Source organism: Acinonyx jubatus, chromosome A2, assembly GCF_027475565.1.
Source record: "Acinonyx jubatus isolate Ajub_Pintada_27869175 chromosome A2, VMU_Ajub_asm_v1.0, whole genome shotgun sequence".
Taxonomy (NCBI): domain Eukaryota; kingdom Metazoa; phylum Chordata; class Mammalia; order Carnivora; family Felidae; genus Acinonyx; species Acinonyx jubatus.
Window position 1 is genome coordinate 112,942,504 of NC_069383.1, and position 15,341 is coordinate 112,957,844.

At 38.0% G+C, this 15,341-nt stretch overlaps 1 protein-coding gene across 4 annotated transcripts in view; it reads left to right on the forward strand.

The window, feature by feature from the left end:
* Window positions 1-15,341, forward strand: part of RAF1 (Raf-1 proto-oncogene, serine/threonine kinase) — an 82,091-nt gene that overhangs the window by 37,922 nt on the left and 28,828 nt on the right. For 2 of the 4 annotated variants that reach the window (XM_027042673.2, XM_027042674.2), the window contains exon 2: window positions 13,284-13,516. In XM_027042673.2, the coding sequence (XP_026898474.1) occupies window positions 13,310-13,516 (207 nt within the window). In that variant the 5' untranslated portion in view covers window positions 13,284-13,309. Of the gene's footprint in view, window positions 1-13,283; window positions 13,517-15,341 lie in introns of those variants that run through there. The other 2 variants (XM_027042675.2, XM_027042676.2) reach the window with 1 other exon arrangement.

Below are 15,341 nucleotides of genomic sequence, written 5' to 3' on the forward strand. Positions count from 1 at the left end.
ATGATAAATGAGAAAGAGAAAAGGCTATTTTTAGAGAGAGATGAATATTAGAAATTCAATATAGGGCAAGAAAATTTAGTAAATGGACTACATAGTGTATACATTGCATGCCTTAAAAATGGCGTGTTATTTAAAAGTTAGTGAACCGTGTAACCCAGTCAGCATTGGAGAATGGTCTCAGGTTACTGTCAGTGTATCCATTAGTTCACAGTAAATTTGGATGATAAATAAGGTCACAAAATAACTGTACCTGAGGAAAGAATGAAAATTAATATACTGAGTTTTTTGAGTTCACATAGCAATGAAATACGTGAAAACTAGAAGAATTACATGAGGTAGGAGAGATGACTTTCTAAATGTAATGTGAGATAGAATTAGCACATATGGAGAGAGTTCATTGGCAGAGCTAGGAAAGACACTTTAATCCTAGATGGATCCTTGAAAGCAATCATTCAAGCATAAGAAGATGTACTTTGAATGGGTTAATGCATTTGGAGAAATTGATGTAGGTCTAGAGATTCTGGGCCTTGGAACTACACCAGTAGCTTTCAAATTTAGTAGTGATCCACATTAAACAGTACATTTAAAAAACAGATTTATTTAAGTAATCTCTACACCCAGAACAGGGCTTGAACTTACAACCTTGATATCAGGAGTTGCACGCTCCTCTGACTGAACCAGCCACGTGCCCCTAAACTACATTTTTATAATGTGTGTGTACCTAAATCAAAGATATCTGAAAATAGTACTTACCTGTACTATGTATGATGATACATTGTGTTCTACCTTATTTTTGAAGAAATCTGGTCAAAATGATTTCCTGCCAGCTATTGGAACATACCCCATGGTTTGAAAAAATAGTGAGTTACACTGTAAGAAAGAAAGAGACTTGAGTTTCTGAAGTCTCTTCTCTGAAGAATCTGGCTGTTAAGAAGGTAGTGATTCGTGGGGCGTGTGGCTGGCTCAATCAGTAGAACATGCGTCTCTTTATCTCCAGGTTGTGAGTTCACCACATTGGGTGTAGAGATTACTTAAAAATAAAAAAAAAATCTAAAAAAAAAAAAAAAAAAAAGGTACTGATTCTGTCCTTTTTTGAAACCATATTGGTGTTGTTTTAGTTATATCTTGAAAACGGCTGAGGCTGTTTCACTAAACAAGTTTTTAAGGTCAGGGAACTTTTGTGATAATAAAGCTACTATTTCTTACGAGTGAAGAGTGTTATCTAAAAGTTTATTTTTTATCATTGGACAAAAATGAGCTTTTAAAATTAGATTCCATATAAACTCTTTGTTACCAAAGCTATCTTCAAATGATGTCTATAACATTCCCCTTTTAAACAATATACTTTTATGTGAGTGTTGAAAAGGTTGTATACATATCAAAAAATACATGATGAATATTTTTAATTTGTCTTTTTTTGATGTTTGTTACTTTTGACACTGTATAGCATGTATAGTCCTTTAAAGTATTTAAAAAATTTATTGCTGACTGATATATGACATTGGCCCCATTCTTCTGTTATGGAAAATTACCATTTTATCAGTGAAATCCAAATTTTTTTTCTTAAGTGTAAAAGTATGTAAAATACTCCCTATTTAAAACTTTAAATAGCTTTCTCAGACAAAGTAGAGTTTTTCATAACTTCAAATAGTATTTTTCCTAGACGAAAAAGTCTGGATAAATATTCTTTATTTTAAAAATTTTAGGGGCGCCTGGGTGGCTCAGTCGGTTGAGCTTCTGACTTCAGCTCAGGTCACGATCTCACCGTCTGTGAGTTCAAGCCTCGCGTTGGGCTCTGTGCTGACAGCTCAGAGCCTGGAGCCTGCTTCAGATTCTGCTGTTTCCCTCTCTCTCTAACCCTCCCCCGCTCATGCTCTGTCTCTCTCTGTCTCAAAAATAAAATAAAACATTAAAAAAAAATTAAAAAAAATTTTTTAAGTTTTATTTGAAGTGTAATTGACAGAATATATTAGTTTCAGGTGTAAAGCATAGTGAATTGACATTTATATATTACAAAATGTTTACCATAAGTATAGTTACCATCTGTCACTGTACAAAGTTATTACAATATTATTGACAATATTCCCTATGCTGTACTTTTCATTCCTGTGACTTATAACTGGAAGTTTGTACCTCTTAATCCCCTTTACCTATTTGGCCCAGTCCCCCACTCCTTTCCCCTCTGGAAACCACCAGTTTTATTTCTGTATATATGAGTCTCTTTCTGTTTTTGTTGTGTTTGTTTTTTAGATTCCACATATAATTGAAATCATACAGTATTTGTCTCTTCTCTGACTTATTTCACTTAGTTTACTACCCTCTAGGTCAATCTCTTTTATGGCTGAGTAGTATTTGCATGGTGTGTGTGTGCGTGTGTGTGTGTATGTGTGTACATGTGTACACACCACATCTTCTTTATCACTTCATTTGTCGGTGGACACTTGGGCTATGTCCATATCTTGGCTATCGTAAGTAATGCTGCAGTGAACGTAGGGGCGCATATATCTTTTCGAATTAGCATTTTTGTTTTCTTTGGATAAATACCCAGAAGTGGAATTACTGGATCATATGGATCATCATCAATTTTTAATTTTTTAAGGAACTGCCATACTGTTTTCCATAGTGGCTGCACCAGTTTACATTCCTACTAACAGTATACAAGGGTTCTCTTTTCTGCACAGTCTTACCAACACTTGTTTTTATATATGTATATATGTATGTGAAATCATATATATGGTTTCTTATATATATATTAGCCATTTTGACAGGTTTGAGGTGATAATCTCATTGTGGTTTTGATTTGCATTTCTCATATGATTAGTGATGTTGAGCATCTTTTCATGTGTCTGTTGGGGAGCTGTGGTTGTTTTGTTTTTTGAAAAATGTCTATTCAGGTCCTCTGCCCATTTTTTTTTTTTTAATGTTTATTTTTGAGAGAGGGTGCATGTGCGCATGCACGAGTGGGGAAGGGGCAGAGAGAGGGGGAGACACAGAATCTGAAGCAGGCTCCAGGCTCCGAGCTGTCAGCACAGAGCCCGACGCGGGGCTCAAACCCACAAGCCATGAGATCATGACCTGAGCTGAAGTCAGACAATTAACCGACTGAGCCACCCAGGCGCCCCATGCCCATTTTTTAATCAGATTTTTTTTAATGTTTATTTTGAAAGAGATCGAGAGCATGTGTGTGTGCACAAGCAGGGAAGGTGCAAAGTGAGAAGGTGAGAGAGAGAATCCCAAGCAGGCTCTGTGCTGTCTGCATGGAGCCCAGTGCAGGGTTCCAGGCGGGGCTTGATCTCATGAACTGTAAGATCATGGCCTAAGCTGAAATCAGGAATGACCAGAACTGAAATCAAGAGTTGGATGCTTAACCCACTAAGCCACCCAGGCACCCCTGTTTGAGTTCTGTTTGTTTGTTTATATTTTTAGAGAAAGCAAGTGGGTGAGTGGAGGAGGAGCAGAGGGAGAGGGAGAGAGAGAATCCTTATCAGGCTACATGCCCAGCTTTGGAGCCCTATGTGTCACTCGATATCATGACCTGAGCCAAAATTGAGAGTCGGTCCCTTAACTGACTGATCCACCTAGGTGCCCCTTAGAGTTCTCTATATATTTTGGGTATCAACTCCTTATTGGATATATTATTTGCAAATATCTTTCTCCATTTAGTGGGATGCCTTTTCATTTTGTTGATAGTTTCCTTTGCTGTGCAAAAACTTTTTAGTTTGATGTGATCCCAATTGTTTATTTTTGCTTTTGTTGTCCATGCCTGAGGAGACAGATCCAAAAAAATATTACTAAAGACCAGTGTCCAAGAATGTACTGTGTATGTTTTCTTTTAGGAGTTTTACAGTTTCAGGGCTTATATTTAGGTCTTTAATCCAATTTGAGTTTGTGTGTTGGGGGGGTTGTATAAGATAGTGATTTCACTCTTCTGTGTATAGCTGTCCAGTTTTCTCAACACTATTTATTGAAGAGACTGTCTTTTCACTATTGTATATTCTTGCTTCCTTTGCTTTAGATTAATTGACCACATAAGTGTAGCTTATTCCTGGTCTTTCTATTCTGTTCCATTGATCTATTTGTCTATATTCAGTTTTTTGGAATAGTTTGAGATGGCTAGGTGTTAACTCTTCTTTAAATGTTTGTTAGAATTCACCTGTGAAGGCATTGGGTCCTGAACTTTTGTTAGTTTGTTATTACTATTACTGATTTCATTATTAGAAATCTGTCCATATTTTCTGTTCCTTCCTGATTCAGTCTTCAGATTATATATATCTAGGAATTTATTAATTTCTTGTAGGTTGTCAAATTTGTTGGTGTATAGTTTTTCATGGTCTCTTATAATTCTTCGTATTTCTGTGTGTTGACTGTAACTTCTCTTGGTTAATCAGTTTTGTTTATCTTTTCAAAGAACCAGCTCTTGTTCATCTTTCTATTTTTTTGTTCTCAATTTATTTCTGCTCTTTATTATTTCTTTCCTTCTACTAACTTTGGACTTTGTTCTTCTTTCTTCTTTTTCTAGTTTCTTTAGGTGTAAGTTTGGATCATTTGTGCCTTTTCTTTTTTCTTGAAGTAAGCCTGTGTCGCTATGAACTTCTGTCTTACAACTACTTTTGCTGTGTCCAATAGATTTTGAAACATTGGATTTTCACTTTCATTTGTCTTAAGGGTTTTTTGTTTTTGTTTTTAGTTTCTCTTTGATTTCTTTGTTGACTCATTGGTTGTTTAGTACCACATGTGTAGCCTCCACTTTTTCCTCCATTCACTTTTTTCTGTAACTGATTTCTAATTTCATACCTTTGTGGTCAGAAAAGATGCTTGATATGATTTCAGTCTTCTTAAATTTATTGATACTTGTTTTGTGACCTAACATGTGGTCTGTCTTGGAGAATGTTCCATGTGCACTTGAAAAGAATGTGTATTCTGTTGTTTTTGGATGAAATTTTGTATATAATAAATATGTGTGTGTACGTATAATATATGTATATAATAATAATGTGGTATAATGTGTCATTTAAAGCCACTATTTACTTAATGATTTTCGTTCTGTATGATCTATCATTGATATAAGTGGAGTGTTAAAGCCCCAACTATTATTATATTACTGTCAGTACCTTCTTACCGTGAACTCTGTGTCCATTGTGGGGCTTCAACTCAGGACCCCAAGATCAAGAGTCACATGCTCTACTGACTGAACCAGCAAGGCATCCTGTCGATTTCACCCCTGTAGATATCTACAGTTGGATATCCCTTGTTGGATTTATCTCTTTATCACTATGTAATGCCCTTCTTTGTCTTGTTATAGTCTTTGTTTTAAAGTCTCTTGTCTGATAGAAGTGTTGCTAACCCCATTTTTTTCACTTCCATTTTCATGAAATATCTTTTTTTATTCACTTTCAGTCTGTATGTGTCTTTAGGCCTGAAGTGAGTCTCTTGTAGGCATCATATAGATGAGTTTTGTTTTTTTATCCATTCAGTCACCTTATGTCTTTTGATTGGAGTGTTTAGATCATTTACATTTAAAGTAATAATTGATAGATGTATATTTATCATCATTTTGTCAATTGTTTTCCTGTTGTTTTGTAGTTCTCTGTTCCTTTTTCCTTCTCTTACTCTCTTCCCTTGTGATTTGATGACTTTTAAGTGATTGATCTTTTAGCTTTATGGTATGTTTGCTTTTAGCAGTGAAATTTTTTTTCTTTCATAATTTTCTTACAGCCTTTTCTTTTCCACTTAAAGAAGTCCCTTAACATTTCTTGTAAGGCCGGTTTTAGTGGTTACGAATACCATTTGTTTGTTGAGGAAACTCTATCTCTCCTTCAATTTTGAATGATAACCTTGCTGGGATGAGTATTCTTCTTTATAGGTTTTTTTTTCCTTTTAGTACTTTGAACATTCCCTCTGAACTGCAAAATTTCTGCTGAACAATCAGCTCATAACTGTATGGTGTTTCTCTTGTGTGTAACTAGTTGCTTTTCTCTTGCTGCTTTTAAGATTATCTGTTTATCAGATAATCAGATAACTTTTGACATTTTAATTTTTATGTATCTTTGTTTGGATTCTTTGGGTTTATCTTGTTTGGTGCTTTTTTTTGCTTCCTGTCCCTGGATGTCCATTTCCTTTCACAGGTTAGGGACATTTTTAGCTGTTATTTATTCAAATAAGTTCTGCCCCTTTCTCTCTTCTCTCGGAACCCTATAATACTAATGTTATTACAGTTGACATTGTCTCAGAGTTCTTAACCTATCCTCATTAAAAAAATGTTTTTTTGGGGGGCACCTGGGTGGCTCAGTTAAGCATCTGACTCTTGATTTCGGCTCAGGTCATGATCCCAAGGTCATGAGATTGAGCCTTGTGTTGGACTCTTTGCTGGGCCTAGAGCCTGCTTAAGATCCTGTCTCTTGGGGTGCCTGGATGGCTCAGCTGGTTAAGCATCTGAATTAATCTTAGGTCATGATCTTGCAGTTCATGGGTTCGAGCCTTGTGTTGGGCTCAGTGCTGACAGCTTGGAGCCTAGAACCTGCTTTGAATTCTCTCCCTCTTTCTCTGCCCCCCCCGCCCTCCCCCCCCCTCCCGCTTGCATCTCTCTCTCTCTCTCTCTCTCTCTCTCTCTCTCTCTCAAATAAACATTTAAAAAAAAATTCTCTCCCTCTACTTCTGCCTCTCAAAAAAAAATTTTTTTTCCTTTTTGTCATTTAGCTTGGTGATTTCCACTGTGCTGTCTTCAAGATGAGTGATCTGTACTTCTGCATCCTCTTATCTGCTGTTGATTTTCTGTAGTGCATTTTTCATTTCAGTTATTGTATTTTTCAGCTCTGATTTGTTCTTTTTATATTTTTTCTTTGTTGAAGTTCTCACTGAGTTCATCTACTCTTCTCTCAAGTCCCATGAGTATCTTTATAACCATTACTTTGATTGCTTATCTTTGTTTCATTTAGTTCTTTTTTCTGAGGTGTTGTCTTATTCTTTCATTTGGCACATATTCTTCAGTCTCCTGATTTTGTTTGACTCTCTCTTTCTGTGTATTAGATAGGTCACTTCTATCTTCTGGTCTTGAAAGTAGTGACTTTAAGTAGAAGGTGACTTGTGGGGCCTAGTAGTTCAGTCCCCCCTGGTCACCAGAACCAGGTGTTTCAGAGGTGTCTCCTGTGTGGCCCTCCTGTTGCAACTGGGCTGTGACTGCTTTAAGCAGGTTGATGTTGCTAGTCCTCAGCCTGTCTGGCTACCGTGACTGAGTGTGACTACAGTGGACACACTGGTTGGCAGGATTGGCTCCTAGCACAGTTGGCTGTTGTGGGTGTGCTGGTGAGAGGGGCACCAGTCATGTCTGACGCTGCCCACTGGGTGTGGTGGGGCAGAAGTTGTTTTAGGGGGCTGCTGGTCCCCACTGAGGGTGTCCACTGGTTGTGGTAGGATGGGAGCAGTTTTGGAGGGTCACCTGCTATAGCGGTGGGGCAGGTTCACTGGGGAACACTGGGGCAGGTGACTGGTGGTAGCAAGGTAGAAGGAGGGTGTCAGAACTGACTCCCACCAGCTAAGCTGAAGGGGGTGGGGTGGGGGGGAGACATCCACTAGGCTTTCCCTTCCTGGAGAAAGATCCTACAGATCCCTGCCCTTTCAGCACACACCCTAAAATTAGTCAGTAAATTTCCTTCATAAATAATCCAGGTTCTTTTCAGACTGCTGTCCTTGTGCTGAGTCTTGGAGTGCATGATATGTGCTGGCCATTTAAGAGTAGAGTCTCAGTTTTCCAAAACCCTCTGGCTCTCCTGGAGTTAAGCCCTGCTGATTTTTTTTTTTTTTTTTTAATGTTCATTTCTATTAGAGAGAGATAGAGTGCAAGCAGGGGAGGAGCAGAGAGAGAAGGAGACAAGGAATGCGAAGCAAGCTCCAGGCTCTGAGCTGTCAGCACAGAGCCTGACACAGGGCTTGAACTCAGGAACCGTGAGATCTTGACCTGAGTTGGAGTTGGATGCTTAACCAAATGAGGCACCTGGTGCCCCTAGCCCTGCTGATTTTCAAAGCCAGATGTTGTGGGGTTGTGTGGGGTAAGGATTGGGGTGGGGATTGCTTTATGTAGGGCTATATTCTCTTGCTCCCCAGGGAAGACCTGCTTGCCTGTGATATCCCTTCTGCTTGTGAGTCACCACCCTGGGGGTTTGGTTCCCAGCTGTCTCTGCCCCTCTTAACCTTTTCAGTATGGCCCTTAAAAAATATCTTTAATTGAGACAGTACTACTCTGCTAGTCTTTGGGTCATTTTCAGAGTGAGTTGCACTTGATGTTGGTGCAGCCTTGATGTTGCTGTAGAAGGACGTGAGCTTAGGATCCTCCTACTCCACAATCTTCACAAGCTTCCCTGGATAAATACTCTCTAAATTAGACCTTTAGCCAGTACGTTGCGGTGGCAATCCTTCCCTGGGAGGTCTTGCTTTTGTAAACTAGTTTTCAAGTTGTTTCTTGTTTAGCTTTATGGCTTTGGCTCTGATGGGAGGTTGTTGACAGTTTATTGACATTACAAATAATGCTGCAGTAAATATTCCGGTGTACTTTAGTAGTGCTGGATATTTCTGTAGTGCTGGCTGGGTTTTTTTCCCTTATAAGATGGATTGTCAAATGGTATATGAATTCAAATATTTAAACGGCTAATAGAAACTATTAGATTGTTAGATTAAGTTTACAGTCTTGCCAGCAAGTATGAGAAGTAGATTTCCTCAGATGCCTGTGATGGATGTTTTCCTTTTCTGTCTTTTATATTTTATAAATCTGATGTTAAAAATAGTATTTTATTTTTCAAATTTCACATTTTTCTACTATATATGTGTGTATATATATACATACATATGTATATATATACACAAATCATGTATGTTTATGGCCTCTGTGTTTCTTTTTTTAAAATTTTTTAAAAAATGTCTTTGTTTATTTTTGAGAGAGAGAGAGAGAGAGCACAAGCAGGAGAGGGACAGAGAGAGAGGGAGTCACAGAATCTGAAACAGGCTCCAGGCTCTGAGCTGTTAGCACAGAGCCCAATGTGGGGCTCAGACTCGTGAACCACAAGATCATGACCTGAGCTGAAGTTGGATCCTTAACTGACTGAGCCAGCCAGGTGCCCCCGTGGCCTTGTGTTTCTATTCTGTGAATTTAATTCCCTGTTTTTTTCAGTGGCATTGTTTATGTTTTTGTTAATTTTTAGGAGATCTTTGTATATTAGAAATAGTAATCCTTTATAGGGAGATACATCTTTTTAAAAATGATTGATTTTGGGATGCCTGGGTGGCTTAGTCTGTTAAGGATCCAACTTCAGCTCAGGTCATGATCTCATGGTTCAGAGAAGTTCAAGCCCCACGATGGGCTCTGTGCTGACAGTTCAGAGCCTGGAGCCTGCTTCAGATTCTGTCTGTCTCTCTCTGCCCCTTCCCCTCCCTCCCTCCTTCCCTCTCTTTCCCTCCCTCCCTCCCTCCCTCCCTCCCTCCCTCCCTCTCTCTCTCTCTCTCTCTCAAAAATAAGTGAACATTAAAAATTTTTTTTAAATGAATGATTTTTTTTCTAACATAGTGAATTTATCCATTCATAAGAGAATGCATTTGTTTTGAAACTTTTCCTTGGAATTGTGAAAGACTTCACATTTAGAAGCTGATTTCTGTTTTGGACTATCTAGTTTTAGTATGTCTCTAGATACGCATTGTGAGTGTTTATGTGAATTTTAGCTGAGATTTGGTCAGCATATCAGGGAGAGATAAATACAGAGGCTAGATTTGCATTTATGTTATATTAATGTTTATTTGAGGGTAGTATTAATGGGGTTTCTGAATGTCTTCAGTTAAGACAAGTAGGTTGATGCTGAATGGTTTTTAGAAGCTTTTTCTTATTTTCAGATGTGTGCCCTTTAGTAAACTGGTTAAGGAATACCTTGGCTTAGAACTTCTAATGAGGAACAGGTTAGTGGTGTCTCTATCACTCTTGGAGGGCAGGGAGGGCAGTTAGTACGGCTCTTGGCCTTTCTAGCCTCTCTGTTGACCTGACCTGAGTATGCCTTACAAATAAGAATCATCATTTTGTATGAGTGACGTGAGAAAAGCTGGGAAACACTCTTAACATGCTTCGTAGCCTAGTAAGTGAATTTGATAAACACACAGAAAAATAAAAATAATGAATGAGAAGTAATCTAAAACTTGAGAATTGAAGTGGGTGTACTTTTGGTTAACAGTTATTGTAGTATATTCTATAGTAAGCACTGGCAGTGTTATTTTCTAAGTGCTTACAAGACTTAGAATTCATCATAAAATAAGTATGTTTTTGGAGTTAGGCCACATTTAAGTCTTGTAATTGGGTTCTTTAGCTAATAGTTTATAGTACAGTCTCTACCCCCGTCCTCAATGAAATTTAGGATGCTATTACTACAGTTTGTCGTTTGCTAGTGGTCGATATTTTTTTAAAGGTGTCCTACTAAATGGAGATTTAATTCACATTTACTAGTTCTAACAGGTCTGTTTTATAAAAAAATTATGTTTTGCAGCATCATTCTGGCCTCTAACTTAATTCATTTAATAAATATTTGAGTGTCTTCATGTCCTAAGTACTGTATTATGGACTAAGAATACAGTAGTGAATGGGATTTGGCAGGGTCCTGCCGTTGTGGAGCAGAAGGAGGGTGGAGGGTACTAACCTAAATCTGTGAACAATTTAACATAGTAGTAAGTGCCATGAAGAAAACAGGCAGGGTTATTTGATGGGGGTTGGAAAGGGTGGGGTATTTTGGCTGGGATGACTGGGGAAATCATCTCTAAAGTAATCTTTTAGGTGAAGTCTTTAATGATGTGAAAAAGCCAACTTGCTTGTTTCTGAAAGTGTCAGCCTTCCAGGTGAAGGGAACAAGAAATTCAAAAGTCCTGAGACTTTAAGCTTGATGTGTTCACAAAGGAGTTTGGCTTATATTCGGAGTCTTCAGTAGAGGAGGAATATGTTGAGTTGCATCTTTAAGGTTGCTCTGGGTGCTCTATATCTAGATCATAGGAGCCACATAATTTCAGGCTAGTGAGATGCTCAGATGAGCCCTCATTCTTCATCTTTCTCCCTCTCATCTGGTTCTAAATTCATTCATCTCTTAGTTGGGGAGAAAGATATAGGGAAAGGAAGAGCTGTGGGTGCCCCTAAAAACTGACCTCATGGTAATGGAGGGATAGAATTAGGATTGTGAAGGGGGCTCAGGTTTATATGTCAGAGGAGGTGGAAGGCAATGTGTGAAGGCTGTGGTATTTTGTCCTGCCTCCCACTTAGACAAATAAAATAGGCTTTATAGAAGTTTACAGTTGTAATAGTAAAACACACACACAAAAGATCCCCCCAAAAAGAAGATAGGTAATATATAAAAATAAAAATTTCTCACAATCCTTCTGAAACAATCACTGTTAATACTTTATTATTGTAGGTTTTCTCACCTCTTTATAAATCAAGATTTTCCTCCCTCTTTCTAGATTAATATAAAAGGTTCAAAATATATTTTGCATCTTTTATTTTGTCTTGGATGGCTTTTTTCCATCTGTACATACAAATTACTTCATTTATCACATAGATATTAACATTTGTTGAATTCCCTATTAAGTATTTGGTCCCCCAATTTTTTTAAGTGTATTTATTTATTTATTTTTTTTGAGAGAGGGAGAGAGAGAGAGAGGGAGAGAATCCCAAGCAGGCTCCACGCTGTCAGTGCAGAGCCCGATATGGGGCTCGAATTCACAAACCGTGAGATCATGACCTGAGCTGAAATCAAGAGTTGAAGGCTTAACCCACTGAGCCACCCAGGTGTCCCTGGTTTCCCAGTTTTTCAAGGATATGAACAGTGCTGTAATGAAGATGCTTATACATGTATCTTTTTAAGTTCTTATTTAAATTTAGTTAACATACAGTGTAATATTGATTTCAGGTGTACAATTTCGTGATTCAGCACTTAAATACAACACCTGGTGCTTATCACAAGTGTGCTCCTTAATCCCCATCACCTGTGTCCCCCCCACCTGTCTCTCCACTGGTAACCATCAGTTTGTTCTCCATAGTTTCTTGAGTCTGTTTCTTGGTTTGCCCCTCTCTCTTTTTCCTTAGGATTGTTTGTTACATATATCTTTAAACACTTGCCTTACACTTCTGTAGGATAAATTCCTAGAGTGCAATTGAATACTAAGTCAATCTTGAAAGTTTCTCAGATGTAAAATGGAATGCGAGTCCTACCTAGAGTATTTCTCTAAGGATTAGGTTGGATAATGTGAGTGGGATGTATGTAGTATGTATTGCCTCATATAGTAGGCAAGTAGTAAATGGTAGGTATTACTAATAATACAACAAAATAAGTTTCTAAGGGAGAAAGGTGTGAGAAGGATGGGATTCCCTGTCAATCTCACCCTTTTCTAAAGAAGGAGATAAACCTCACTTCTGCATGATTGCTGACTCCCAGTCAGTGTCAGGGTGTTGTGTGTCCTAACTGCACACTCTTTGTCTTACCACCATTGTGTGAGTGTGGACTACTGTTGCAGTTTTCTTGTTGCCCAGTTAAAACATTTGGTTATTTTTGGTTCGGTGACTGTCTCTGCTTGCTCCTGTTTGTAAGCTTCATTTTTGCACCAAAACTGAAATGTGAATGTTATGGTGGAAAGTTTATGGACTTTAAATTTAAACATATGTATATCTGGTTATTTTACCTATCACCTGGGTGCTCTTCAGCAAGTAGTGGTGATTTTTCTGTGCCTTGTTTAAAGAGTGGATGGAGGAAGGAATTTAAAATATTTGGGATCTTCATAAAAAATTAAATGAGATAATTTTTATATCAGTGTCTAATACACATCCTAGACATACTAATTTCTTTTTCTTCCTTTAAGGCAGAAAATTATGGCTTACACATTTCTTTAAAAAATTTCACCTGTTTAAATTTCACATGTTACTGATATGGAAAGGTAGTCACTCACACTTAAAATATAATAACTAAAGAAGAAGAGAAATGTAATTTAAAAAGTGTTAGACTAGAAGTCAGGAAACCTGGCTGGGCCCATGTTCCAGGTTGGTATAACTGGTGGTATAACCCTTGATACATCTTTTGATCCCTATTCCCTATTCTTGTTTTTGAGTTGTCTATGAAATATTTTATGGAAATATACTAACATAAAAGTTTTTGATTAATTGAGTTAAGCAGAGGGTGTTACTTATGAGAACGTCCACATACTACTATTTTCACAATTACTCTATGTTGTTGAGTTGCTTTTTTCTAGAATTAAATTTTTGTCTTTTTTTTAACTAGGTTTAAGTGTTGTGTAAGCTGCATCAATGGAGCACATACAAGGGGCCTGGAAGACGATCAGCAATGGCTTTGGATTCAAAGATGCAGTGTTTGATGGCCCCAGCTGCATCTCCCCCACAATAGTTCAGCCATTTGGCTTTCAGCGTCGGGCATCAGATGATGGCAAACTTACGGACTCTTCTAAGACAAGCAACACTATCCGTGTTTTCTTGCCAAACAAGCAAAGAACAGTGGTATGTAAATGTTCCTCTCAGTAAGTTTAGCTGGCCATCTGCCTATAAAAAGCATTTTGGATAATTTCACTCACTTTATAGACAGGCAAAATTGTCACTTAGTGTCTTTATTAATTGGCTTTCCAGTTGCAGATTTTATTGCTTTATATTACTATGTTCCTTCCATACCTCCCACTTTTCCCCACCCCTTGGCCTTCCTTCAGTTGTTATTCTCGCCTGGAATGCCTTCTTTTGAAAAGCTCCCTTAGACTGTTCCAGTCAATTTTATGTATATATGTATTATGGATATTAAAGCAAAATGCTCACTTAAATTTTTTGGACGTTATAGTTGAGTATATAGAAGAAAATAAAATTACCTAGAAAAAATTATTTTGGTAAGTTTTGTAGGCCCCAGGCAAAGCTGGAGGTAGCTTAGAAAGCACAGCATCTTCCTCTTTTCCTGGGCACTGACACTAGCCAGTTATGTGTGCACAGTTCATTTTTGTAGTACCAGCAACAGGTTCATACTAGTAGCATCATGGTGGGACACTGCCACTTGGTTTTCTGACCTAGAGTTCTAACTTTTCTGAGAAATAACTGCTCAAAATAGTTCCTTACTATCTTGGTGGAAAAAACCCCACCTGGTTAAAAAAGAAAAGTGAAGTTGTGCTAATTTTGCTTGGTGGAACATTTGAGAAAACCTTAGTTCAAAAACTTCCACGCTTCCTCCTTTCCCACTCCCATTCTTTGAGTAAAATCAGTGCATTGGGCTTTTCTTTGTACCTGGGTGAGACAAAGTTCTGAGGTTGGAAAGTCCAGTCCAGAGTTCTGTTTTTGACAGTTCCACTCCCCTCTCCCGGTTTACTAATAAATTCCTTTATACTTCTTTTGTGAACTTAAGAAGGAGACTCCCAGTTATAGTGTTGTACTTTTACGTACATTTTAAACTGAAGGCAAAACTCAAAAGGTATTTGAGTATTATTTTTGTTCCCCTTCCTAAAAATAAAAGTTGAATGGCTGGCAAAATAAATAGTAATAACCTCCTTAATATTTCAAAAGTGGCCTTTCATTTGCAAGGTGATTTTTTTACTTACTGTTATTGTTCATTCATCTTATTTTTTTATTTTTTATTATTAAAAAAATTTTTTTTTGAAGTTTTATTTATTTTTGAGACAGAAGGAGACAGAGCATGAGCAGGGGAGGGGCAGAGAGAGAGGGAGACACAGAATCCGAAGCAGGCTCCAGGCTCTAAGCTGTCAGCAAGCACAGAGCCTGATGCGGGGCTCAAACTCACAAACTGTGAGATCATGAGCTGAGCCGAAACGCTTAACTGACTGAGCCACCCAGGCGCCCCCATTCATCTTCTTTCTAACCTTAAATGGAGAGCCCAGGTGGGAAGTGTGAATGTAATGGGAAGCTAAGACTAGCTGAAGACCGTGTGGTACTGCTTCAGGCTAATACCGTGCCTGTCTTCCCCATTCCCATCTCCTGCCGGGTTGCCTGGAAGACTGGGAAACTTAGTTTGGCATAATGATTAATTAAGTATATGGACCTTTAAGACAACCACGCTCAAATATAAATCCCTGTATTGCCTTTTATTATCATCTAGATAAGTTACATAATATTTTGAGCCCCTGTTTCCTCACCTTAATGAAATGAGGCTCATGCTGAATATACAGTAGCTGATTCATAAGTAAAATGGTAGCTATGATTATTTGAATTTTTTCTACATCTTTGTAGCCCTTGACAGCTTTCAGTTGAGCACAATCGGTAGTTGGGAACAAGTGATTTGGAAGCTTGCCTTCTCCTAAGGCTCTAGCAGATAAAATTAGTTTCTCCCATTTCT